This window comes from Vespa velutina, chromosome 7 (assembly GCF_912470025.1).
Source record: "Vespa velutina chromosome 7, iVesVel2.1, whole genome shotgun sequence".
Taxonomy (NCBI): Eukaryota; Metazoa; Arthropoda; class Insecta; order Hymenoptera; family Vespidae; genus Vespa; species Vespa velutina.
Window position 1 is genome coordinate 2,476,172 of NC_062194.1, and position 25,536 is coordinate 2,501,707.

Consider the following 25,536-nt stretch of genomic DNA (forward strand, 5'->3'; position numbering starts at 1 on the left):
TTTTCTTATACGTTAAAGATTTTTACAATAGAAAAAAAAAAAAAAGAACATAAATGTCGTAGGTTGTTTTTATAATTTATTTACATTTTCAAATGACTTCACGGAATATGACTATGACACCACGTTTTCCTCTCAATTATATCTATATGTCCATATTTTATATTGCAATAACGTAGCGAACAAAATTAGAACTAATTGTTCGTGTACAAAAACATTAATATAAGAACAAGACTTGCTATTCGTTTAATTTTCGTTTCTTTATGATTCATGCAAAACATATCGTTTTAAAATAATACTATTTCGCAATGTAAAATATTCGCTAAATAATATTAATCCAATGACGCCATTTTCATTCTTTCCTTTTTTTGTGCTTTTTGACGAAATAGGACACACTTTTATAAGAAGACTAGATTATAAATAATTCATTGTTGATATAAAAAGTTCACATAAAATCACACACCAAAGCAAAATAGACATAATTTTTTTCGATTAATAATTTTTTTTAGCAATGACGTCAATAAATTAACACGCGAAAAATAATATGAGAAATTTAAAAAAAAGAAAAGAAAAAAAGAAAAAAAAACAAATAAATAATGGGCATTCTATTGAGTCATCGATTTTTACACAATTTCCTATTACTCCAAATTTGCATGCAATCTTATTTCATTTTTATAAATACAAACGAATAATAATTCTTGGATTCTTCCAAGTAACATTTTACACTCGTATTTTTCACTATTTTTGTAGCATACAGTTAAAAATAACTGCAAAGGAAGCAACTAAATACTATAAAACAATATTACAACTTTGACAAAATTAAAAGTTCGTGTGAGAATGATAATATTTGTAATAAGCTTCTTTTCTCAGGATACACATTCGAATTGGCTTGATGTGTTTTATTGTGGTTTAGATGGAATACGAAATATCAAATTAATGTAAACGTTCAAACTTTTGCTTCGTATAGCTATTCTCTTTGTGCGGCATGACAATTCATGCGAATGATAATTCAAATATTTGGATTAATTTAAAGAAATGATTACCGATCTTTAAAACTATATATTTGAAGCAAATCACTTGAAAATCATTGATACTTCGTTAAACAACATTTTCTAGAATTAAGGAGTAACATATTATATAAGAGAGTACTATGTTCTCTGAACATTATTAAAAAATCGAACCTATTTTATAAAACACAAATATCTCAGCCAATAAAATGATAAATCAATCTTTATACAGAACTTATATTTCTTGATTTTGTTAAGTGTAGTTTTTCTTTTTGTTTCTTTCCTTTTTTCCTTTTTTCTTTTTCTATTTCTTTTTATTTTTTTTTTCTTTTTTTTTTTTTCTTTTTTTTCCCAGAAATGCCAGATGTTCCAAGGAATGTTAAAGAGGAACAAAAGTTTTCACTTTATCTACTTCACTCATATTTTCCTCTATAGATGTTACAAAATAAATAAACTTTGTTCTTATTACAGCGTCAAATAGTATCCTTGTACCGAATAAAAAGTACAGAATACCATACAAAGTCACTTTGGCTGAATAAGCTATATACGCTCATGAGATTTCAGATTTCTTTGAATATGGATATAGTTCAAAGTAAACTTTCATTAGGAAGCAATCTTAAATTTCATAATCGTGATAGAAAACTTAGTGGTTTTTAGAAAATATCAAGATGTATGGCATCTTATGTTCGCCAATTTACGAACACGTGCTCGCTGTTTTATTCTCTCTTTCTCTCTCTCTCTCTCTCTCTCTCTCTCTCTCTCTCTCTCTCTCTCTCTTTCTCTCTCTCTCTTTCTCTTTTTCTCTCTATCCTATTATTGTATAAAATAATATTATTAACAGTTTTCACTTTTTTTGCGGTACTGTTAACAACATTTTTTCCTATGCTGTTTTGTATTTTTTCTCAAATTAACTGTTTCGTTCGTTTGTATAGCTTGACGCTCATTCCGTTCTCTTTTGGTCCGTAATACTTGTCGCGTTATTGCCATAAACATCTAAAAACAATACGAATATATTACATTATTTTATAAATAAAATTGAAAAATATATTTAAGGTGAGCTTGAAAAAAAATTGATAATACCTCTTCGACATTGATATTATCCTTGGCAGATGTTTCAAATAATTGAATTCCCATTTGATTGGCAAACCTTTGTGCATCTTCCGTAAGCACTACTTTCTGATTAGGCGCATCGTTCTTATTTCCTACAAGTACCCTGTTAACAACGTCACAATTTTCCTCTATTTCGTGCAACCACCGTTTAACATTTGCAAATGAGTCACCACTGGTCACATCGTATACAACTATAACGCCATGAGTTCCCCTATAGTAAGTTGAAGTTATTGTCCGAAATCGTTCCTGTCCAGCCGTATCCCAAATTTGCAGCTTTACTCTCTCACCATCTACTTCTACAGTTTGTATTTTAAAATCCACTCCTATCGTAGTTATATAACTGCCATTGAAAGTATTGTCTGCAAATCTCAGGAGAAGAGAACTCTTGCCTACTCCTTAAAAAGGAAAAAAAAAAAAAAAAAGAACATATACATTATTGAAGGACAAGTGAAAACAGAGATACAAATTATTTATCAATAAAAATATATTATACAATTAATTAAAATCAATCTCTTGGAAATTTAATATATGATTATGCAATTACACACACAATATTTTAATAAATGGTGACATAATATCGTGTATATATGTAATCATACATAATGACATATTTTACATTAACAAGAAATGACATTGACTTTGCACCATCATCTCAAGTATCCAACAATTAATAACATAATGAATAAGAAATAACTATTTATACTCTACACAATTATTTCCTTACTTTTCAATTATTTTAATATAAAAATATTTCATATTTAATAAATTTTAATTTTTTTCTTTTTTTTCTCTATAATATGAGCAAAATAAAAATCTATCTTTTTTGCGTTGTAAATGAATTTTGTAAAAAAATTAAACCTATATGCTCCATTAACTTTGAATCAATGGTAATATCGTATTACGATAATATTATTTATCAATTTTTTTATTCATTCGTACGACAAAAAAGTTCGTAATGTTTGATCAACTGTTAATCATACACACATATATATATATATACATATATATACATATATATATGTATATATGTATATAATTACATTGTTTTATATATCCAAGTATTATAAAATTTATACATATATATATATATATAGATAATTACCGCTATCTCCTATCATCAACAGCTTAAATAAATGATCATATTCTCGGGCCATTTTTACATTTATGAAGTGCACTATATTATCGAAATTATGTCTTTAAAATGTTAAACCCTAAACAACACGATATCTATACCACGAGATTTAACTATTGACAGGCCGACGTAACAAAGTGAACACTTTCTCTTTATAAATTTCGATGAAACCTGTCGATCCGTTAAGGTAAACGATTTTAACATTAATTGATCGCCATATTTATTTGCCGTGATATCAGTATTCATTATCACTATTGAGAAAAAAAGAGCTATATTCGTTTAAAATGACGCCCATCCCATATCAAGTTGTCAGCAACATGTCGCTACCGCCATATTCTCATAGACTACACATAACCAAGAGAGAGAGAAAGAGAGAGAGGAAGAGAAAGAGAATTTTTAATTTCTACAAGAGAAAGCTTAAGGCGCATTTTGTATAACCAATATGTCGTACGATTGACCAATCATTACGTCGCATTTATATAAAACCGATTTTTTTCTATACGAAGAAAATAAATTTCAATTAAAAAATAATAAATATATAAATATGTATATATATATATATAAAAAATAATCTATAATTAAGGAATTAAATTCTTGTAAACATTAATGTTCTTTTTTAAAAATATATTTTACGATATACATATATATTATTGTCATTAACTTTCATTAGTTCTTACAATTTAAATTTAACGGCTTGAAAAAGTTTCATTACAATGATTAATTTCAATTAATATCAATCGCATTCAATCTTATGAATTTTATTGTCTAGAATAAGATATTTTATTTTAAATATCCTTATGCTTCCTTTATATAGAATATCGTTTGTAATAATTATATATTTAATATAAAATGAATACACTTAAATAAAATAAAATTTACGTTGGTAAATCGTTAAAATAATATATGCACAATACATACGTCCATTTAATCTTCTCGTAACAGATATGACTTTAGGACATTGTAATGCATTAGTTTGATAACAAAGGTCATTATACTGTACACTTTCTTTTTAGAACAATAGATTCAATACACTGTATCAAAGTATAATTAAAAGAAATTGATAATATCTCTATTGGGTATATTATTTTTCTAAAATTAATAATATATATTATCTAAAATTAATAATATATATAAAATTAATAATATATATATATTATAGATAAAAAATTATTTATTCTTCTATATTCGTTCGTATCGCGTATGCTTATATTTTAGATTCGCTTTTATTACAAACGTAATGTAATAAAATATTTTGTAAAAATAAAATCATTACATTTAAATATTATGATTTATAAGCATTGTCAATTGGAAAATGTGTATAGTCATTGAATTGAAGTCGTATCATATCAGTAAAGAATTTTTTAATCATATGTTTATTCAGCTTGATACAGATATTTATACGTAAATATGAACATAAGTTTGAAAACATAATTTTTATTAGTGTCTCATGCACGTATATCAGCATATAACTGGAATAAATACAACGGATAATCTATGTGAATCTTATATAGATACCACAAAGATATACATGTACAAAGCATTTATGACATAATTATTACGAATATAAAAACAAAATAAATGAGTCATCGTGTTAAGTTCCTATGCTTATACAGATTTATATATATAAAAATGCAGAGGAACGCTTCATCGAACACCACAAACCCTCTTTAATTCCTAATATATTTTCATTTCATATGGTTGCATGCAAGAAGTATTACTTAGGTTGATTCACTTTCTCTTTGTTATAACATATTTGCATGTATATGCATGTATAAGTATACGCGTATTCGTCATTAGTAGCACGCATGCATACATAGGCATACATTTACATGCATAAAGATATCACCTTGGTCCTACAAGGACTAATGTCATGTTACTATAAATATTTGATTTATATTATACGATATAGATTATACAGTAATGATGTTAAAAGAATCGATTTTCATATTCTAATCATTGATAGTTTCTGGAACAACTACATAGGACCTTCTATTAGACTGATCTTCATTGTGCAATAATAAATACTGCGTCCTAAGCAAAGAAGGGCTAACAAAAATGCACCTATAAACGAATAAAAGTATAGTAGTTAAAAAGTTCAAAAAAAAAAAAAAAAAAAAAAAAAAAAAATATACGAAACATAATATCAATCACATTTACGTATTTTTACAATAATATCATTTAAAAATACATATATTTTATTAACATTTATTCAACTCACCAACATAAGCTACATAAATCCCTCCATTAGTTTTGACAAATGCATATGTTCCAACCTGAAAATAAACTCCACGTTATTTCATTATAATTGAAATCACTTTTAAAGGTCTAATCTTTGCTTCAATTACTATAATCCGTTTAACTATAATCCATTCAACGAGAAATATCGAAAGACAAGAACAATGCTAAACGTGTGATAGATTCACTTCAACTATTGAACGGTGAATGATATTTAACTCTGATATCGTCACATTCAAGAGGGAATTTACATAAGTCATTGTTAGAATTTACTTTGAATTTTCATTCAAAAATTGTTACAATATCCAAAGGTTCTGAATATGCTCCTAATTTGTCTTCATTTAATGGATTATAATATATAATTATTTGACTTACCGTTACAGCAATAGCAATTACCAAAGCTATAATGCCAACAATAATAAAAGCAATACCACGACCTCTAGCAAAGTCTGGACCAACAGAAGATATTTTGCGACAATGTGGACATCGAGCTAAAGCATTATTCAATGTGTTAAACTGCAACAAATATCAATTATATAATATTACATAGAAATATACGATGTTATCTTTTTTTTTAATAATTCTTGAAATCTTACCAAAAATGTATCATGACAATGGGCACAGCACACCCTGCACATTCCTGGCATAGAAAGAACCGGTGGTGTTATGGGACTTGGAGCGAGATTGATAATACGCTTACAATTTGGCCTTGGACAAGCAATACGTTGGGAAGAACTTTTACATATTAAAAGGCAATTACATGGACATCGTACATATTTTTTTCCAGGTGGAGCATTTTTTATAGGCTGTAACAAATATACATAAACTCATGTAATCGTTTCTTCCATGATAAATTCAAAATATAAATCCATTGTGAACATACCGTTGCTTCATTACACTGACAGCATTTAACAACATGTTGCTCTCGCTTGCCTGTAATATCTATCATAGCTTGGCATACTCTACAAGTAACCATTGGCATACCACCCTGATCAGCTGGCTCATATGGCGGAGGTAATTCATTTGGACCTATTGGAGATACTGTACTGACTGTTGAATCTGGTTCAACTAAAGTAACATCAATGAATAAATTAATTTGCAGAATAAATCTTCTTTTATAATAAATGTGACTCTATTTTTCAAAGCAATTATTATTTACTTATTACGTCGATACCGAGTGAACTATAAGTAACATTTTCATTTTTCAATAGCGGCTGCCGCTCGCCTTCCTTGCCATCACCCATAATTTGTCAGTATGATTACTCTGGTTTTAACGACTATTAATTACTCGATGTTTGACAGTACTCCCGGTATTCCGATGACAAGATGACAAAATACAAATTTTTCTAACACATTTCGTAGTTCCATTAGATTCTAGACGGAGAACTCTTTCTTTCGACAACCTTAGCTTAACACAAAAATTCTTCGTCTCCTGTTTGAACGTAGCTATTTAACAAAACCAATCACTGTTGGTGATCACCAAATGTAACCAACCATAGTAGAGTATTTTAATATAAATATTTCAAAAACCAAATGAATTCCTTTTAATTCCCCTTAAATGACGTAACACAAAAAACTATGGTAGACGAATATTCGAACTTTCCGAATGGTTAAATATACGTCAATGTTGGTCACACTGATGTCAATTGTAAGCAATTGTAATTCAACGCTGTGATTGGTCATTGATGTACTTTTAGATACTTGTAGTTCTTTCGAACGATAATTCTAATCTAAAATGTTGATTCCCAGATAACATAATGTTTTAACTGATGAAGTAAATATATTAACTTAAAATGCTTTAATATCATAAGGAACTGTGCCGAAAAGAAACGTTGCACAGATATGGATAATACGGAATTGTTATTTTTTGACACATTTTCTCATGATATTTCAGAGGTTTGTTTTAAATAGAAATTTATTTGCCCCTCAGTAAAAACAAATATAATGTATTTAATGTATTAGTATAATGTATTAATTAAATTCTTAATCGCATATTTTGTCTGAAGGAATTAAATTTGGATTTAGTACAATTTCCAAAACCTGTTTACATTAGCGAGGTTAGGATAATACCTTTGGGAGCTAGAGTGCAAGCAGATTTTCCGGGAGGTGTGCGTCTTGGGTAATTAAATATACTATATATACATTTCTTATTGTATTAATGTATTTTATTTAATAATAATAATAATTATTATTATTATTATTATAATAATAACATAACATGTTCATAATTAAATAATGTACTTTTGAAATAAATCTTCTGTGTATAACAAAATGATATTATTTAAAAATGGAATTAAATATTTATAAAATATTTATAAAAATGGAATTATATATATATATATATATATATATATATATATATAAATATATATATATATACATTGTATTATTGTTTATTTTTCAGTGCTACTAATCCATCTCAGTTTGAAATAGAATTTTTTGTAAATGATTTAAGCAAACCTGGAGCATCTACATTTGAATCTCTTGGAGGTTTAGAATATAAACAAAATATTCACATTCAATTAGAATGTGAACGGAAACAAATACCAACTGATGGTTTAGTATTGCGAGGCTGGTACACTACTATTACTTTAGCTGTATACGGCTCTTTGACAAAATCATTGAATAATCCACAGGAAGTTATTAGTCCTGCTGCTGGATCTACTGTATGTGTAAGTGGATTGGAAGAAACAACGGAAAATACTACACAGGTTTCAGAGCAGCAGTCTGAATGGTATTATGAAAATCAAAATCAGTCTAATACAAATGTAAGTGTGTATTATTATTAATTGGGAGATTAAATATACAAATGATATGATTCTGATTGAAAAAATTGTTAAAATGTGTATCTCGTATCAATAGGAAACATGTGTAGCAGCGACTCCACCACCACCCGTTCAACCAATTCAAGTAGTAGAACCCTCTAGAAATTCAACAACAGATACTGGAAAGGTAGATTCAGGACAGTGGGAGGAAGACCCAAATAATACAAATGTACAAAAAGGAGTGAAACGTCCATCTTCACCTCCTTCAGAATCTCTTGTTTCCTTGAGTCCAGAATCAATATCAGCTGAAGAAGAAGAAGCTGAACAAGATGGAGTTGTTGCAGAAACAGGAGAACCGTTTGAACCAATATTATCTGATGAAGATATTATGGCTGATGATTTGCCATCTACAGCAGAATTTGAATGTGAAAATGTCCAGCTGGATGCAATTTATACCTTAGGACCGCCTGATTTATTAGAATTAGAAAAACCATTTGAGACTATTGAAGGAAATTCTATGAATAATGAAACTATTGATAAAATACGGGAAACATTGCAATCCCTTTCAAAGTCTGTTTTAAATTTTAATAATGCACCAGGTCAAGAGAAGGAAACATTTGTACATAGTTGCGAATCGTTGTGCGCAACACTTGGTTCTTGTGATCTTAATGTTACTGATACCAATGATTTAACTAATATTATCAATGCAGGTCTTGATGTAGACCTTGCTCGTGCTCAACCACAACCAGCCTATAAAGTGCGTCACGTGAAAGTTGGCGTTCGTTTAGCTGAGGCTTTATGTAGACTTCCACAGGGACCAAACATACTTTTGAAAGTAGACGCACCTTATAAATTATTAGCACTATGCATGCGTGAAAATGTGGCACTTCCAGTTAAGCTTTCTGCACTTCGTGCATTAGATGCCGCATTGATAAGTCCAGTAATAGTTCAAGAGTTCTTGAAGTCAAAAAATAATTTATACAAAAATGCTATAATGATGTTAGATTCGGCAAAGCTTGCAAGGCTGAAATACGCTTTGAGTTCGTTATTACGAAAAGTTCACATTTATGAATTTCTTGATGAATTAGCAGAACTTAATAAATTAACGATAAAAGAATTGACAAATGCATATATTTGTGCACCGACACTCATGGCTCAACCTAAGCGTCAATTACCGGCAAGTGCACAAATGGAATTTGAACGAGAAGAAAATCGTAATCCTCGATGTCATTTAATCAGCTATTTTGAACATCATAAACTTGCATATTATTTGCTTCTAGCTCTATCTTCGCCAGAGTCAGAAACTGATTTAATTAAAGCGACGCATCGTTTCCTTTTGCGTCTTTCAGATACAAAAGAGGGTTTGTTCTATTTATTGAAACAACCAGAAATAACTAAATTTATATTAAAAGCTTTAAGATATGATTCAGTAAGTGTAGGATCCATTATAGCATGGCGACTTCAAGTTGTACAATGTTTAACTCGTTTAAAATATGATACTTCCGATTGGGTGGCTTTAAAAAAGCTCCATTCTTTCCTTATATATTCTGAAGGATTACAAGCTGTAATAATGGTCCTTCCTATGGGTGAATTTATAGATATTTTAATTCCTTATCTTTCTGATGCTAATCTTTGTGAATTTGCTGCAGAGATAATATCAGTTACTATACGTTATTCCGACCATGTAGAAATTTTTCAAAATCGTGCTGGTATTATTCTTGAAAAATCAAGAAATCAGGCTGTTTTAAGAGATGTAACATCATATTTAACAACTGCTGCTCAACTATCTAATTGGAATTATGGAGACGTTTCTTCACTTGTAGCATGCATTAGAAAAAGTGCGGAAAAAGCAGCATCCTTACCAGGTCAGTTAATTACAGCGTGCAGAATTCTGCACTATTTAATATTTCCTTCAAATAATGACATAGATCCTATGGAACCATATGTCGAATTAAAGTATAGAAATGCTTTAACACAATTATTTGCTGCCGATGGCTTAACAGCGCTTGTTGCTGTTATGTCAAACATTTCTGGATTTTATGAACAGCCATTTTTACATCGTGCTGCTTTGACTGGACGAAGAGGATTAGCATTAGTCGCACTACTTCTTCCGTGTGTTAGACTGACTAGGGCACTGTTAGAGCGATTAGTCAAATGCATGGCAACTGACTTTAAAGATTTAACTGCTGTTGTGCCTTTGCTTGGTGTCTACTCATTGGTTGAAGCTATTCCTTCTACTAGATCGGTTAAAAGTCTTTCCGATGAGATTGTAGGAACACTTTTGGTATTTACACAAGCGGTAGATTCAGATGGATCTGGAAATGTAGCCAAATCTTTATGGACTAAAATGTTAGGTGAGGTTTTAAAAATGGTTTCTCTCAGACCGTGCAATTTTATTCCTGGCTTGAAACTTTTATCGCGTATACTTCCGCCATTATTAACTGCAAAGGAAGCTATAACCGATGATACAGCACGTATACTTGGTGTAAGAAAGTTATGGTCCGCACATCTTCAAGCACAAGCTAATAATCTTACAGAAACCTTAAGACTACTTTGTGCCAGTTGGAATAAAGATTTATTAGTACTTCTTTCCACAGTATGTAAACAATTGAGTGATTTAGCGGCACCTACTGCATTGTTAGTAGGTAGATGTTTATTAGATGGTATTATAGCTACAGTGCCACTGGAAAATAATGTTTTAATACTTGCCTTACTTAGTGACTTAGCAAGGCATGCTCCTATGAAAGCCACATTATTAACTCTGACCAGTCCAGCATCAAGAGCACAAGTAAAATCTGATCAAAAATATCCTCCAGTTATTGAAATGATGTGTGCAACACTTAGGACTACTAGCGATGTTCGAGTTCAACAAGAAATTCTTGATATCTTTGAGACATTATGTGATTGTACGCTAAGCCTTGTTCAAGAAGATACTAATGAACCTTTTGAAAAGAGATTAACACATTCGGTACCAAGTAAAGAACCACTTTTATCAATTCTTACTATATTAATTGAAATTCTAGCAACTAGCACTAAATTTCAGCCAGATATATTAGAAAATACTTTGCACATACTTCTATCTCTTACTAGTCATAATTATGGCTTGTATCATGTAAAAAGCTGTTTGGAAAACAATCCTGATGCATTAAGATCATTATTAGAACATATTTCAAATCTAGAAGATACAGATACAAAACTTATTGCGAATTTAACAATAAAGTTTTTAGAGAATATGATTGCCAGTGATATACAAAAGAGATCATTATATCTGCGTGCACAACAATTAGCAACTTTGATATCCTGGGATAAAGCGGGACATCCTTTAGAGAAAATACAAGGTGCACAAGAATTGGTAAATACTTTAAAATTTGCTGAAGATAAAGAAGAAAAGGAACCATTACCTGAAATGTTAGAACCATTATTACCTACACCGGAAGCCTTGCTAAGTCAATTTTCACAACGATGTTTAAGAACATCTGTATGCATTCCTAGACGCTCAAAGAAATCTCCATTTATCACATCAAATCAAACACAAAACGAAACAACGGTAGATTTAATAGCTCTTGCAGCTGAACTACTTCCTACTGATTTTAATCTGCTATCAGAAGCACAGAATTTATGTTCTAAAGCACCACCCGATGATGCAACACAACCATTACAAACAAAAACTCAACCCGATGATCAGGAAAATAGAGATATTCAAAAACAAATACCTTCCTCCCCTATTACGAAAATGAAGCAACCATTTGGTGAGATATATTTACTGTTTTATTATAAAGAATGTACAAAAAAAAAAAAAAAAATTTAATATAATCATTGCTTCCGCATACTATAGTAGGTAATAACGTTTTTTTTCATTATTTAATGTTTATTACAGTAGCACCTATGAGAGGTAGGACACAATTTACAAATTCTTTAAGAGGCGGTCTTACTGTCGGAAGTATAGGAAGAGGTGCAGATCCATTCCGTTCACGGCCGCCAAATACATCAAGACCTCCATCCTTACATGTAGATGATTTTGTGGCATTAGAAACATGTGGAGCACAACCTACAGGACCAACTGGCTACAATAAACTTAGTATTCGTGGAACATGCCCGTCTCGTGTGGTAAATACTGGAGCAAGAAGTCGTCCATGGGTACCAGAAACACGACCCCCTTATCTCCGATAATTTTTTCCAGTTATTAAATACATATTATGATTTTAAATAATAATAAATTTATTTACATATTTTGTTTTTAACTTTTAATAGAAATTTACATTATATTTTTTGAAGACTAAGTCACAACTGTTCCACGAACATTAAATATATTTGAGGATTCATTAAATTATATATCTGTATATATTTTGTAAAATTTGATTTTATTTAATTACACATCCATCATTTGATCGACATTTCCATTCAGAATATTCTGTTATAAAGTTGTCTAATTCCCTTTTCAGTGCCATTTGTTTCTTAAATTTATATTTCTGTAATAATATGTATAAAAAAACAAAAAACTTTTTTAGTATTATTAACGTAATTGTAATATGTTGCATTAATGCAGTTATATAAATATTACCTTGGATAAATGCATTTTTGTTAATGTTTCTTCATATTTATTCAAATACGTAAGAATTTTTTCATTCGGTTTAATTCTATTGACCCTCATGTAATGTATCATTTCTATTACATAGTTGGTATTGAACGTACGACATGCATTAGATATAAATGTTCCAAGAATTACTATATTTGGAACATATCCGGCAATTTCCAATCCTTCTATTAATTCATAAGCTTCTTTACTTCGAAAACATCCCATTGCTAAAACTCCAAATGTCATTACGTTTGGAATCATATGCTTTCGTTGAATCTCTTCCAAGATTTTCTACAAGAAAACAATTATTTTTTATTATAAGCTTTTTTTATATCTATTACATTGATGAATATTCAAAAACAAACAGTAATATATATTATTTTATATTTACTTTTGCCAAACCATATTCCTTTCTTAGACTTCTTCTTTTAATAAGCATATTATAAAAGTCAATATCTAATGTAATTTTTTTATTTTCTATATATTGAAGAAATGAATTTTCAGCATCCGCTGTATTTGGAATTAAATCCAGTAATAAAGTAGCTGTTACTTCGTTTGGTGTGACATTATCTTCTTCCATAATTCGTATTATGTTTTCAAAGCCACCAAATAAGATAAAACGATTATTTTCAAAAATATCATTTAAGTATGTGTCCGGTGATAATACACATTCTACATTTTTATTTTTTATTACTATAGGTATGGGTAATGTATTGATAACAGGAGGTCTACTTAGCAAATTTGGTCTGGTTCCTTCAGAAATATTTAATTTTGTATTTATTAATTCTGGCATTAGTATGTCATTAATTTTGTAATTACCAAACTTTGTATCTCTCATAGCTCTAAATAATAGATTGTATGTAATTAGACTTGGTTTTATTCTATACTTTTTCATGAGATGCCATATGATCAAAGCATGCCTCATTCCTGCTTCTTTATCAGATATTGCTGCATTTAATAAAGAATTATATGTTATTTCTTTTATAGGTACTCGTTTATCTCTCATTTCATCTACTACTTCAAAAGCTTCAACAATACAATTATGCCGACTATAGACCTTCACTAATGTATTATAATGTGTTTCATTTAATAGATATCCTGTTTCATATAAATTAAACCGTAATTTGTTTAATTGTTCTAAGGCTAAGGATTTATTATTTGATTCTGCACAAGCATTAAATAAACTAGTATATGTTGCATCTGTGGGCTTTAAATGATCTTTCTTCATTTTGTTGTAAAGACTAAAACATTGCTTTGTATCTCCTTGTAAAGCATAAGCACGTATGAGAAGATTATACATGAAATTGGTAGGTTTATCTCGATTTTCTCTCACTAATGTGAGTACATTTAGGGCAGACGATAAATCTCCATTTGAAATATGAGACTTTATTTTCTGAGCATACTGACCAATACTTAGTTTTAATCTACGTGGTATTCTAGCTATATTATCTTGAAATTTTTCTTCCTCTTCTTCTTCTTCATCCATTTCCACTTTATCATATTTATTATATCCTATATCACCAAAAACATCCTCTTCCTTTGGTTCACTTTTTGTGCAAAATTTTCTATCTAATAATGTGGGAATACAACTTTCATGTTGTAATTTTATTTTACTACAAAATATGTCATTTACATTGTTATTTCTATAGTAAGTCCGAAAAATATATGAGTAAATTTTTAATTTTTTCCACTTATGGCGGTTATTATTATTATTAACATAACCTAAAATAGTCTTTATCGGCAATGTGTTTATTCTTGTAGAAATCATTATTAAATATTCATTCTTGCAAGAATAAATAAAAGAATTTTGTACACCACAATAGTTCAACTATTATATATAAACTTTATATATTTTTAAAAACTATAATACTTGCCCAATTTCAACATGTAATATAACTTTTAAACTATATTCGATAAAAGCTGTTCGATACTTATCGATTATATTGCACGTTTTCATTGATCATATTATATTGATATAAAATAAAATGAATGATAATAACGTGGTAAAATACGGTATCAGATACATGCAATTTATAAAAATAATGTGTGATATGATAATGAAGTTCATTACTTATTCATATTTAATTCTTTGTTCACAACGAAATATTCGTCTAGATTCAATTAGTAAGAAGAATTATCATTGGTTACGGAGACAGAGTACAGTCTAGAGAGATAGAGTACAACTGGACAAATATCTAGACACAACTGTACACACAGTTAGAGCGTCGGAATAATATACTCTTATAAAATCAAAAAGAGCGTCAATTCTATAAGGATTATAGAACCGGTATTTTTACCGTGGTTCATATCGCATAGTATAATTGCGCTGATGTATGTTAGCAATGTGGTAAATATTTGTTGTTTTGATGATTGAGATCGATTGTAGCTACGGCTTTTGGCTATAAACTAAAAAAAAAGAAAGAATAGCGTTATATAATTGTAAAAGGAATTAGTGTATTGTAAATTTTTCGCGTAGTGTTGAAAAGATGGAGACGGGAGATGAGAATGAACACAACGTGCTTCATGAAGTTCTAAATGAAGAAGAATTGACGCAAGTACCCGAGATAATTAAGAAAAAACTCGGTGTCTATTTTAACACGAAATTTGAGGAATTCATAACCGCCAAAGCGGTTTTTGAAAGTAATCGCAAAAATCTTGGTACGTATATACTTATTACTGGTATTTCATTTTATTGTATTAATTTAACGATCGTTCAATTTAATACTTAAACATTTTTTTTTGCAGAACAAAGTTTAGAAAATGTGCAAAAAGAATTAGCAGATACAAAATCAAATTTTAATGAATGTAATGGAAAATTAGAATTGGCAGCAAAATATAGTACTGAATTACAAATTAACTTAGATGAAGTAAAGAGTGAAGTACAAAAATTACAAGAATCCATTAAAAGGTAATATATTGCTTAAGTATTAATTAAAATTAATTTAAGCTTTTAATTTAAAATTTATTAAAACTTTAGATATATCTCTAAGTGATAATTGAAATATAATACTTATACTTTTTTTCTATAGGTTAGAAAAAGAAAATGGCGATTTACGGAAACAAAGGGATACTGCTGTGGATGAGAGGGATACGTTGCAATTACAAGTGGAACGAAGAGATTTTGAAGTTGAAAGAATGCGTACTGAATTATCTTCGCTTGGAACTCAATTACAAACTGCTGTTGCTGCTAAATGTCAAGCTCTTGCAGAAGCAGAAGAAGTTCGTAGCCGTGACATGACTTTGGATTTTAAGTTGGTATTTTTAATAATACAATGATTTAGGATTTAATAATTTAATAATTTAAACATATATATATATATATATATATATCTTATTATATAGAGAAAAACGTTTGGAACAAGAAAGAACGCTTCTTTCTCAACAAATAGTTGGTTTAGAAGAAGAATTAAGTAAAAGAACGTCAGAATTACAAGCAACTAGAGCTGAAGCATCGGCACGAGCGCTTCTAACCGATACTCGTTTATCACAACGTGATGAAGAGTTGCGAATTGCTAATGAATCATCAGCACAATTGCGTGAATCTTATTCGTCACTGCAACGACGTTGTGAAGACCTCTCTCAAAAATTGGAAGAACAACGAACACACGAAATATCTATGCACTCTTCATATCGGGAAGAAATTGGAGCTCAAACTAGATTGGCAGATCTTTATAAAGGAATGGCAGATGAAGCAAATGCAAAAGCTGAAGAATTTATAAATGCTGTTAAAGAACTTCAAGAATTGTTAGAACATGCTACTGAACAGTTTGGTCAATTAGAAACAAAACATAATCAACTTCAGTTACAACACAATCAAGATCTTCAGGAAAAAGAACAACAAATTATCGAACTTACTAAAGAATTAGAAAATGCGAACGAATTATTGAAAAATATTAAGCAAGGTAAGATATAAATATGCAAGCATCTAAACGTATGAATATAAAATAATATTTTTTATTTGATATACAGAAAGATTAGATCAAGCCGTTGAACAATTGGCACCAACAGCAGCTATAGCTAGTAGAATTTTAAAGAAAGGATTAAGTCTTACACAAATTTATACACAATTAGTTGAAGCAACTAATGAATTGACAACGGAACGCGAAGAAAATGAACGTTTGAAATCACAAATGGATGTTATTCTACGCGAACTTGAAGATAAAGCACCTGTGTTACAGCAACAACGTGAAGATTATGAAACTGCCACAAATCATGTTACTACATTGACAGCACGATTAGATGAACTTCTTGGAGAAAATCATCGCCTACAGGAAACTGCGGATGAAGCTAATCGTATAGCCAAACATCATACTAAAGAAAATCAAAGATTAAAATCAGAACTTGCTGATTTAGCTAGACAGGTATATATTTATATATTCATTTATTATTGAAATAAGAAAAAATAGAAATAAGTAAAGATATATAACGATAATGTGTCATTAAATTATTTACATGTTTATTGTTTTCTTGTTTTTTTACTAGGTATGCTTCCTCCTCAAGGAAGTTCAAGAAAATAGAGTTGGTAATAGTATACATACAAATGAATTTTCAACGATGAATACAGATGATTTGGCCTCATCACAAATCATTACTAAAAAGCTTGTAACATTTAAAGATATTGAAGAATTACAAGAAAATAATCAAAAATTATTATCTATCGTACGTACATTATCATCGAGACAAGAAGAAATGGAAAGGGCTACGGATGAGATTAATTCTGGTGAAATGAAAGAGAAATTAGATAGGTTTGTATATTTTTAAAATATTAATAATATGTTAATAATATTAAAAATAAATTAGAGTAAAACATTAATTTGTAACATCTATATATTAGGTACTTGGAACAATTGGCAGATATGCAAGCAGCTCAAGACAGACAAGCTAAAATGTTGGAAGGTTTGCTAAGGCAGCGTGATATGTATAAAAATATGTATCAACAGTGTTTGAAACAATCTACTACAACAGAAATGAAAGAACTTCCTAATGAAGAAAATAAAGAATTAAATACAAGCGCAATAGAAAGCTTAAATGACAATGATAAATCTAAAGCTTCAGTAGATAATGAAAAAGAAAAAGAATGGGAACGAAAATATAATGAAATTGAGAGTAAATTAAAACAGATTACGGACGAATTTGAAATATACAGAAAAGAAAAGATAGCGCATGAACGAATGTTGGGTGAAGAAGTTGAGAGACATAGAAAAGAGGCAGATGCAAGTTCTGCTCGTTGTTGCAGATTAAAAGCTCAATTGGATTCTGCAAACGAGCGTTTCCAACTTCTACAAGCGAATGTTGCATCTTATAAATCACAAATAAAAGCATTAGAAGAGAAATGTTGTAATTATAATATTACTATTGGAAAACACGAACAAAGTATAATGATATTAAAAGATGAAGCTCTTTCTGCTCAAACTCATTTGTCTCGTGCTGAGGTTCAATTAGAAAATCTACGTCAAGAAAGGCAATTATTGCGTGACTCTGAAGGGCGTCTTTTGAAGGAACGAGAAATATTCCAAAGAGAAAGACAAACGCAAGCTTTATTAAGAGCAGATGTAGAATCAATTAAAGCTTGTTTGGAACGTGTTCAAGCGGAAAATCAATTACGTGCCGAACAACGGTTGGATGATGCAACGAGAGAATGTGCTGCTTTAAGACGACGTCTGCAAGAAGAACAGGATCGATTTAGAGAACTTTCATCGCATTTAGAAAAACAATATAATACAGCACAGGAACGCCTGATAGAGGAAAGAGAAATTACAGAACGAATTCGTTCAGAATTAGAACAAGCTCGCAAGGCAGAAACAGAAACTGCTCAAAAACTTGAGGAAGTCAATACGAAGTTAAGAGAGACAGTTGCTCATTCAATATCAAAACCTTTTACTAGCGATGAAAATACGGGAAAAAGATTGAAGGAGTTAGAAATGCAATTAGCTAATAATCAGGCAGAAGTAAAATCTCTAACGGAACAATTAAGAACTTCGCGTCAACAGGGTCAGCAATATTGTGATATCGCTGAAAGTGCAGAGTCACAGCTTAGAGAATTAACAGAACAACATAATAAATGTAAAGAAGAATTAGAAAATGCACTAAAACAATCTAGAGTTGAAGTTATGTCACTTCAAAAACGAGTTAAAGAATTGGGAGATGAACTAGCAAAGATATCAAGTGGTCGTCAAGAAACTGATTCCGAGTTGCGACAAAAGCTCGCAGAGGCTGAAAGAAAACTTGAAGAACTTGACGAAGTCAAAGGAGAATTAGAGCTTGTTAAAAGTGATTTACAGAATGCTTCTACGACAGCATTAGAAACAGAAGAAAAATATGCAAGAGAAATGGTTTTGCATTCGGTGGATTTACAGGCATTAGCAAAATTAAAAGAGGAGGTACAAAATGTAGATCAGAGAATGGCAACATTGACACAAGAAAGAAATGCAGCTGTTGAAGCTTTAGAATTGGAAAGATCTGGATTTAAGGAGAGAGAGAAAAAGTTGCTTGATGAGGTTCAAGAAACTTTAAAAAGGATCGAAGATCTGGATGCACAAAATTCTCTGTTACACGATCAGATTCAAGAGTTAAGCGACAAAACAGCTATTATGCAAAGTCAACAAGCAAAGGGAAGTGGTCGAGAGAGTCCTGATACTAGTATTGAGGCAATGAATCGTAGTTTCAGTATTATGGACGAAGATTCTAGATCTGCCGAACAATTGCTTAAAGTTATGAAATATTTGAGACGCGAGAAAGATTTAGCCGTAGCTAAATTCGACGTTCTCAGGGCAGAAAATTTGAGACTAAAATCTCAAGTAGATGTGGCTGAGAAACGATTGAAAGAGACTGAAACTGTTCTTAATTCCGAAAGAGAAAAATCAGAAATTGATGTGGTAACTACGTCTAAACATGCCGAATTATTACGCAAAATTGAAACATTAAATGCTATAACTGATTCTAATAGAATTTTGAGAGAAGAAAGAGATAGTTTGACAACTAAGGTCACGGAACTAATGTCAAAGGTAACTGTACTTTCTGAAGAGTTAGTGCCACTTCGTGATACATCAAGAGATTTGGCAGCGAAGAATGAGGCATTGGTACAAGAAAATACTGGGCTTAAAGGAGAAGCTACGAGATGGAGACAAAGAGCTAACGCATTAGTAGAAAGAGCTAACAAAGCTAGTCCTGAGGATTGGCGTAGATTACAAACTGAACGTGAAAGTCTAAGTAAATTACTTACTTCTGAACGCGAAACGCATGCTAAACGTACAGAAGAATTAAATCAATTGAAAGTAGAGAAAACAAAATTAGAAGAACAATTGTCTCAACTTCAGAAACAGGTGCAGGTACAAGGGGAACAAGTTTCCAAAATTTCAGAGGATGCACGCAAATTGGGTCAAGATTTAAACGAAGCACTTGCGGATTCTTCTTCGAAAGCTAAAGATCTAGCGACTTTAAAGAAAGAACTTGGCGATAAGGAAGTGGTTTTGAACGATATTAAGAATAAGGAAATTCAAATAAGAAAGATCGCTAAAAAATATAAAACTCAATTTGAGGAACTAGCTAAAACGGTTGAAGAAGAAAAAAACAGATCGGAAGAATCACGAATGTCTTCCGCTAATGCTGGTAACGAAGATGCTGGACAGGTAACACAGGAACGCGAAGACCAATTACGAGAAGAGGGCCGACAAGAATTACGCCAGGCGAATGTTGAATTAACAACGAAGATCGATGAGTTGACTCGTCAGATGACAGTTGTTCAAAGTGAAGCGGAAACACTCAAGAAAGAGATAGATACGATGAATAAGACTAGTGTAGAAAAGGAAGAGCGCGCTAAACAAGTACTAAAAGGTGCCAGAACAAAGATCATGCAGCTTACGGAATCAAAGAAAATGTGTGAAAAAGAATTACTTGATTTGAAAGCAAAGGTAGAATCTGGATCAAATGATTCGGATACGTCGGAACATGACGCTAGACTTGCTGCATTGAAATCTCAAATGGAAGGAAGGATATCTCGCTTAGAACACGAGAAGACGGAAATTCAAGCGGAAAAGGAAGCTCTATTACAACGTATTACACAATTGCAGAGACAATTAACAGGAGTTAGCGGGGTTAGTGCAACGACTGAACCTCCTACTGCTAATATTAAACCTATGTCAGCTCGTGCAGAAACCCCTCTAGCAAGCATTAGACCAATGAGTGTAGTGGTTCAATCTAGAACAGCAGCCGTGCTACCAACGACTGCAACTGCACCCGTTATGGTTGCTCCACATCAACAGCAACAACCCCAACAACAAATAGTCCATACAACTGAGACAAGTTCTCCCACAAGTAGCCTAACTGATTTCCAACCAGCTAGCACAAGCAGCTCTTCACAGACTGCACCAAGTACATTGCGTCAGCTTGTCGTTCAACCACAGTTGAGCGAATCCGCCGAATCGACTCAAAGAGAAGACGCAGAGAGTGCTGAAACTTTAAATGTACAACAACAACAATGTCAGCAACAACAACAGCAACAGCAGCAACAACAAACCGTGGCATTAGTTAGTCCGCGAGTTGAACAACAGCAACAACAACAACAAGCGGTAGCCAGCGATCAACAGCAAACAGTGGCTAGTAGTTCTACGCAGTCAGTTAGCACATCCCAAGCGTCTACCGGTCATAAACGTCCCAGGACACTTGATTCTACTGCAACCGGATCAGGAATAATAGAAGATCACAGTAGGCAAGAACAAGTACTTAGTCCAAAAACCAAGAGGAGTAGACAACAAGAGTTAGGGTCATCAGCTAGTGCTAGTATTTCAGAAATAGAATATCAGGCAAGTATTGAATGATACTTGAAAAAAAAATAATATAAACAAATGTATATATAAAATTCGTTATATTTGTAGGTACCTACCTCTAGTCAACGTGATCAAGATGAAGAGGTTGAGGAAGGATGTGTAGTAATAGTAGATTGTGACGAAGGGGAAGGAGGTGGAAATAATCAAGCGCAAGAAGAAGAAGAATTCGATAATGATCCGTATGAAGAAATGGAAGAGGAAGATGAAATGCCCTATGAAGTTGAAGCAGAGGTAGAAAGAGATAACAATGAAGTTGAAATTATAATGGAAGAAGATTCAGCTAGCGCAGAGGTTCCGAGACAGGCTCAAGCGACGATACCTGTAAATCAACAACAACAACAATCAGAAGCGATTAGTAGTGCCGGACAAACCGGCGAACCACCAACTTCCTTTACGTCACGTTCGTCACGTGGTATTGCACCGATGCCTCGACAACAGCAACAACAACATTTGCTTTTGGTTAGTAACTCCGTTTATATGTATATGTTAGTTTTAAAGAAAAAACCTTTATATTATTAATATATTATGATTAATTAAATATAAATCTTGATATTGTAGCCACAACAAGGATACGAAGATGGAGGTGACGATAGTATAGTACCCAGTACGCCCACACTGTTTGTTCCTCGACGGGGTGACGGATTTGGGGAAGCTGTGAGTTCACCTCAAGTACCTCAAGCACGATTTACTTTTGGAGACTCGTCGGCATCCGGTACAGCTTCTTCGACACCTTCGTTAACAACTACTACGGGAACTGTTACTCGAACAATATTTGGCTCATTAAGTTCAGGAGCGGCTCAAGTGGTACAAGAAAGCATAGATGATAGTAGGATAGATCTTGTTCAATTAGAAGATGGCGGTACTGGACGTAGCGTACCTACTACTCCTTTACAAGTTTCACCAGCTGCAGATTTACCACCATCTGTAAGAAATGAAATACATAATATGCATATTCGCGCACATTATTCTTACACAATAATAATTTTTTTATTTTTAGACTAGTAGTGGACCATCGGAAGAACAAGAAACTCCCGTTTCTGTGACAACAGTACCGGTAATAGGTGCATCCGTGACCGACACCAACGAAGAATCCACTATTCCGAGTATCCGTGTAGTTAGTGCGGATCAACAACAACAACAGGGTCAAACGGAAGCTATCACAGAATCTAGTACAATGCCGACTGAAGGTAAGATCAATATCTAATCATTACGATAAGAAATTATTTTTCATTAATTGCAAATCACATTGATTGATTAATTGTAGGAGTGAGTTCAGAAGGTGAAAAGCGGACAGAAGAAGCTGGATCTTTAGTGCCCGGTGATGACGATGCCGTTGACACGGGAGAAGGTGTGGAAGAACCTGGAAGTGACATAGTTGAAGACGATACCGAGGAAGAAAGTAGAGAAGCGGAAGCATCTCCTTCTAGTAATACTCGTCAACGAACAATGGCAGCTGCTGCAGCAGCTGCAGCTGCAACGGCTAATGGTAACAGAGGTACACCACTTCGAAGATCAGCACGATCTCCGTTTCGTGCTCGCGGAGCAAGACCGACGCCTATTGTCTGGGAAAGTCAATCTGGCAGAGGTGATCATATATTTATTTATCTTGTATGATAATACTTTCTCTTTTATCTACGTGACTTATCTTTTATTTCTCTCTTTCTCTCTCTCTCTCTCTCTCTCTCTCTCTCTCTCTCTCTCAGGACAAAATGTAATGCGTGGACATGCAACACGAGGAACGAATAATGAAGGTGGAAGAGGTCGAGGTACTAGAGGACGTAGGTCAATGCGTGGTAAGTATCCATACGCGCGCTTTTAACTTTACTATATAAGTCAGATATAAACATACATTCTCTTTTTACATCCTTTGAATGTAAAGTGTTAATTTTAAGAAGTGCTTATAAGATATCTTATCTAGTTATTGAATACAAGAAATATAAGTGAACTTTAAAGAATTAAGCAACAGTACATCTTCGCAGAAAATGTTTATGAAAATATATATTTCATAAGATTAGGGTATTAAAGCATTGTACAAATATAAAATGACATATTTACTATATAACAATAATGTTACTATCATTTTAAAGATAGCGAATTCTATGGTCATTCTTTTCATATATTACAACATATCGCGATGACATGACTGCATACATAACTCGATTTGTGTTTATATTTTTAATAATGAAAATATGTTAAATGACATTCCATTACAATCGTTTTTTTTTTTTTTCAAGTATAGAAGATATGATTAGTAATTAAAAGTACCTAATTTATCCATGCATTTTGTTAACATATAAATCTGTTCACAATTTGTTTAAATCATCCAAATGGTAACAAAATCGATCATTATTTATACAAATAATTTCTTTATTGTTTTCCTTCTCTTTGTCGATATTTCTCTTTAAAGTTATTCATTGTAAGTGTGTATTTCATTAAAAAAAAAAAAAAAAAAAAAAAAAAAGGAAGCTAAAAGATTATTGTGTGCTGATGTAAAAACAATTGTAATTCTTTTACTTTTGTGGCAGTATTTGTCATTTTATCCAAATGTATAAATAAATAAACTAGCTTACGTATTCCGTTATAGGAAAACAAGCGTGTATACAATTTATTAATATTCTGTTTATGTGTGTGTTTAATATAATACTATTATTTTACTATCATTCACAATTATTTAAAATATTTTCAATAAATATAATTAAATAAGATTTATCTACATATTAAACGTATTATCAAAATTTGTCTTAAGAAAATATAGAGCACACTTTTCTTTCTAAAGAATAAATATTGGTCACATAAGCAAATAAATTTGCTTTTTGTGCGCTGACAAATATATATATATATATATGTATGTATTGAAATGTCCAAAAATAATTTTGTCTTATATACAATACGTACCTACGTCATTAGTTCTATATCATCAGTATGTAATATATCGATATCGCATAGCATGATGAACACATCGTACTACAATGTTTGTAATGTTTTGCAGAATTTATGTTTTCATTAAATTCGATATTAATTTCATCTAGTATCAATGAAATATCTATTAATGGTAACACAAAAAGTCTTCCCCGAAATAAAATGAAGTCAGTTTATATACGGGCATTTCAGTCTCTTACTCGAACAATTCGTATTGCGAATATGTTCGTTAATTTAAATCAGTAAATAATACTACTATGTTAATATTTACAAAACGTATTGTTTTATAAGAACAACAATGCAGTGAAGCTTTGATCTAAAAGTTAAAATAATGTTAGAGTTAATATTTATCTAAACCTCTTTGAATGAAAATTACGTCATTATACGATAGATAGAAAAAGAATGAGATTATAAATATTATCAATAAATTAAGTACATATAAATTAAGTACATATAAATTAAGTACATATAATTAATGGCACCTACGTAATATCACAATAAAACGAAGCGTATTTACTTTCTTTTGTAGAAAATTTTATCAGTTCTGCGAATAAACGAGTTCTTTTATATATGTGTTTTTATACTAATAATAATAATAATAATAATAATAATAATAATAATAATAATAATAATAATAATAAATATACATATATATGTGTTTATATATATATATAGATATTATATATAAATTAAATCTTCTCTTTTTTTTCGTTTTCTTAAGAAGATTTTGATTTTGGCAAAAGCAATTTCGAAGAGCAGGTGCCGATTCATTGGCATTTTGGTTCCAGAAAGAGACACCGCTATATAGACGATACTGGGCTACGAGCCAATCTTTGTGCATCGCGCTGTTAACGTTCGCATCAAACACCTTCGAACATTTCAAACGGTATTGATTTACTCTTGGAATGTTTTAAGCGATAAAACAATCAATATATATAAAAAAAAAAAAGATCGATAAGAAACATCAATG

The 25,536-nt window shown here is 31.3% G+C and overlaps 5 protein-coding genes across 9 annotated transcripts; 2 read left to right on the forward strand and 3 right to left on the reverse strand.

Annotated features, from left to right (window-relative positions):
* Positions 1 to 1,267: 1,267 nt before the first annotated feature.
* LOC124950484 (ras-related protein Rab-35) lies at positions 1,268 to 3,605 on the reverse strand. Its single transcript, XM_047497235.1, has 3 exons — positions 3,217 to 3,605; positions 2,085 to 2,509; positions 1,268 to 1,997 (listed from the first exon to the last, which is right to left on the reverse strand). Exons 1-3 carry the CDS (start codon positions 3,266 to 3,268, stop codon positions 1,869 to 1,871), a joined length of 606 nt encoding a protein of 201 aa, XP_047353191.1. The 5' UTR covers positions 3,269 to 3,605; the 3' UTR covers positions 1,268 to 1,868.
* A 987-nt stretch (positions 3,606 to 4,592) lies between these two features.
* Positions 4,593 to 6,944, reverse strand: LOC124950554 (type 1 phosphatidylinositol 4,5-bisphosphate 4-phosphatase). Of its 2 annotated transcripts, none has more exons than XM_047497418.1 (6): positions 6,656 to 6,944; positions 6,365 to 6,549; positions 6,078 to 6,287; positions 5,857 to 5,997; positions 5,465 to 5,519; positions 4,593 to 5,307 (listed from the first exon to the last, which is right to left on the reverse strand). In XM_047497418.1, exons 1-6 carry the CDS (start codon positions 6,723 to 6,725, stop codon positions 5,222 to 5,224), a joined length of 747 nt encoding a protein of 248 aa, XP_047353374.1. In that variant the 5' UTR covers positions 6,726 to 6,944; the 3' UTR covers positions 4,593 to 5,221. The 2 variants fall into 2 exon arrangements, with proteins under 2 accessions (XP_047353374.1, XP_047353372.1); XM_047497416.1 differs by having other exon boundaries at positions 6,641 to 6,940.
* Positions 6,945 to 7,163: 219 nt separating this feature from the next.
* LOC124950688 (protein virilizer) lies at positions 7,164 to 12,588 on the forward strand. Of its 4 annotated transcripts, none has more exons than XM_047497781.1 (5): positions 7,164 to 7,377; positions 7,488 to 7,600; positions 7,886 to 8,249; positions 8,344 to 11,995; positions 12,127 to 12,588. In XM_047497781.1, exons 1-5 carry the CDS (start codon positions 7,324 to 7,326, stop codon positions 12,414 to 12,416), a joined length of 4,473 nt encoding a protein of 1,490 aa, XP_047353737.1. In that variant the 5' UTR covers positions 7,164 to 7,323; the 3' UTR covers positions 12,417 to 12,588. The 4 variants fall into 4 exon arrangements, with proteins under 4 accessions (XP_047353737.1, XP_047353736.1, XP_047353738.1 ...); XM_047497780.1 differs by having other exon boundaries at positions 7,166 to 7,377; positions 12,124 to 12,588; XM_047497782.1 differs by having other exon boundaries at positions 7,166 to 7,377; positions 7,937 to 8,249; positions 12,124 to 12,588.
* LOC124950691 (pentatricopeptide repeat-containing protein 1, mitochondrial) lies at positions 12,087 to 14,993 on the reverse strand. The gene is made up of 3 exons (XM_047497786.1): positions 13,214 to 14,993; positions 12,808 to 13,113; positions 12,087 to 12,715 (listed from the first exon to the last, which is right to left on the reverse strand). The coding sequence occupies exons 1-3, from the start codon at positions 14,588 to 14,590 to the stop codon at positions 12,608 to 12,610; spliced, it is 1,791 nt and encodes a 596-aa protein (XP_047353742.1). The 5' UTR covers positions 14,591 to 14,993; the 3' UTR covers positions 12,087 to 12,607.
* Positions 14,994 to 15,098: 105 nt separating this feature from the next.
* Positions 15,099 to 25,135, forward strand: LOC124950686 (nucleoprotein TPR-like). The gene is made up of 12 exons (XM_047497766.1): positions 15,099 to 15,480; positions 15,568 to 15,730; positions 15,852 to 16,073; positions 16,165 to 16,724; positions 16,792 to 17,183; positions 17,305 to 17,567; positions 17,657 to 21,623; positions 21,696 to 22,106; positions 22,206 to 22,571; positions 22,645 to 22,834; positions 22,912 to 23,232; positions 23,351 to 25,135. The coding sequence occupies exons 1-12, from the start codon at positions 15,309 to 15,311 to the stop codon at positions 23,464 to 23,466; spliced, it is 7,143 nt and encodes a 2,380-aa protein (XP_047353722.1). The 5' UTR covers positions 15,099 to 15,308; the 3' UTR covers positions 23,467 to 25,135.
* Positions 25,136 to 25,536: the final 401 nt, after the last annotated feature.

Excerpts from the sequence above, each read along its gene's own strand:
- LOC124950691 (XM_047497786.1), bottom strand. The coding sequence starts at position 14,590 with ATGATTTCTACAAGAATAAACACATTGCCGATAAAGACTATTTTAGGT. Across the intron at positions 13,114-13,213 it reads AGGAATATGGTTTGGCAAAA|AAAATCTTGGAAGAGATTCA; the intron begins GTAAATATAAAA and ends GTTTTCTTGTAG. Across the intron at positions 12,716-12,807 it reads CAAAAATGCATTTATCCAAG|AAATATAAATTTAAGAAACA; the intron begins GTAATATTTATA and ends ATATTATTACAG.
- LOC124950688 (XM_047497780.1), top strand. The coding sequence starts at position 7,324 with ATGGATAATACGGAATTGTTATTTTTTGACACATTTTCTCATGATATT. Across the intron at positions 7,601-7,885 it reads CCGGGAGGTGTGCGTCTTGG|TGCTACTAATCCATCTCAGT; the intron begins GTAATTAAATAT and ends TTTATTTTTCAG. Across the intron at positions 8,250-8,343 it reads AAAATCAGTCTAATACAAAT|GAAACATGTGTAGCAGCGAC; the intron begins GTAAGTGTGTAT and ends TCGTATCAATAG.
- LOC124950686 (XM_047497766.1), top strand. The coding sequence starts at position 15,309 with ATGGAGACGGGAGATGAGAATGAACACAACGTGCTTCATGAAGTTCTA. Across the intron at positions 17,184-17,304 it reads TTGCTGATTTAGCTAGACAG|GTATGCTTCCTCCTCAAGGA; the intron begins GTATATATTTAT and ends TTTTTTTACTAG. Across the intron at positions 21,624-21,695 it reads TTTCAGAAATAGAATATCAG|GTACCTACCTCTAGTCAACG; the intron begins GCAAGTATTGAA and ends TTATATTTGTAG.
- LOC124950484 (XM_047497235.1), bottom strand. The coding sequence starts at position 3,268 with ATGGCCCGAGAATATGATCATTTATTTAAGCTGTTGATGATAGGAGAT. Across the intron at positions 2,510-3,216 it reads GTTGATGATAGGAGATAGCG|GAGTAGGCAAGAGTTCTCTT; the intron begins GTAATTATCTAT and ends TTCCTTTTTAAG. Across the intron at positions 1,998-2,084 it reads ATAATATCAATGTCGAAGAG|ATGTTTATGGCAATAACGCG; the intron begins GTATTATCAATT and ends TATTGTTTTTAG.
- LOC124950554 (XM_047497416.1), bottom strand. The coding sequence starts at position 6,725 with ATGGGTGATGGCAAGGAAGGCGAGCGGCAGCCGCTATTGAAAAATGAA. Across the intron at positions 6,288-6,364 it reads GTCAGTGTAATGAAGCAACG|CCTATAAAAAATGCTCCACC; the intron begins GTATGTTCACAA and ends TATTTGTTACAG. Across the intron at positions 5,998-6,077 it reads ATTGTCATGATACATTTTTG|TTTAACACATTGAATAATGC; the intron begins GTAAGATTTCAA and ends TATTTGTTGCAG.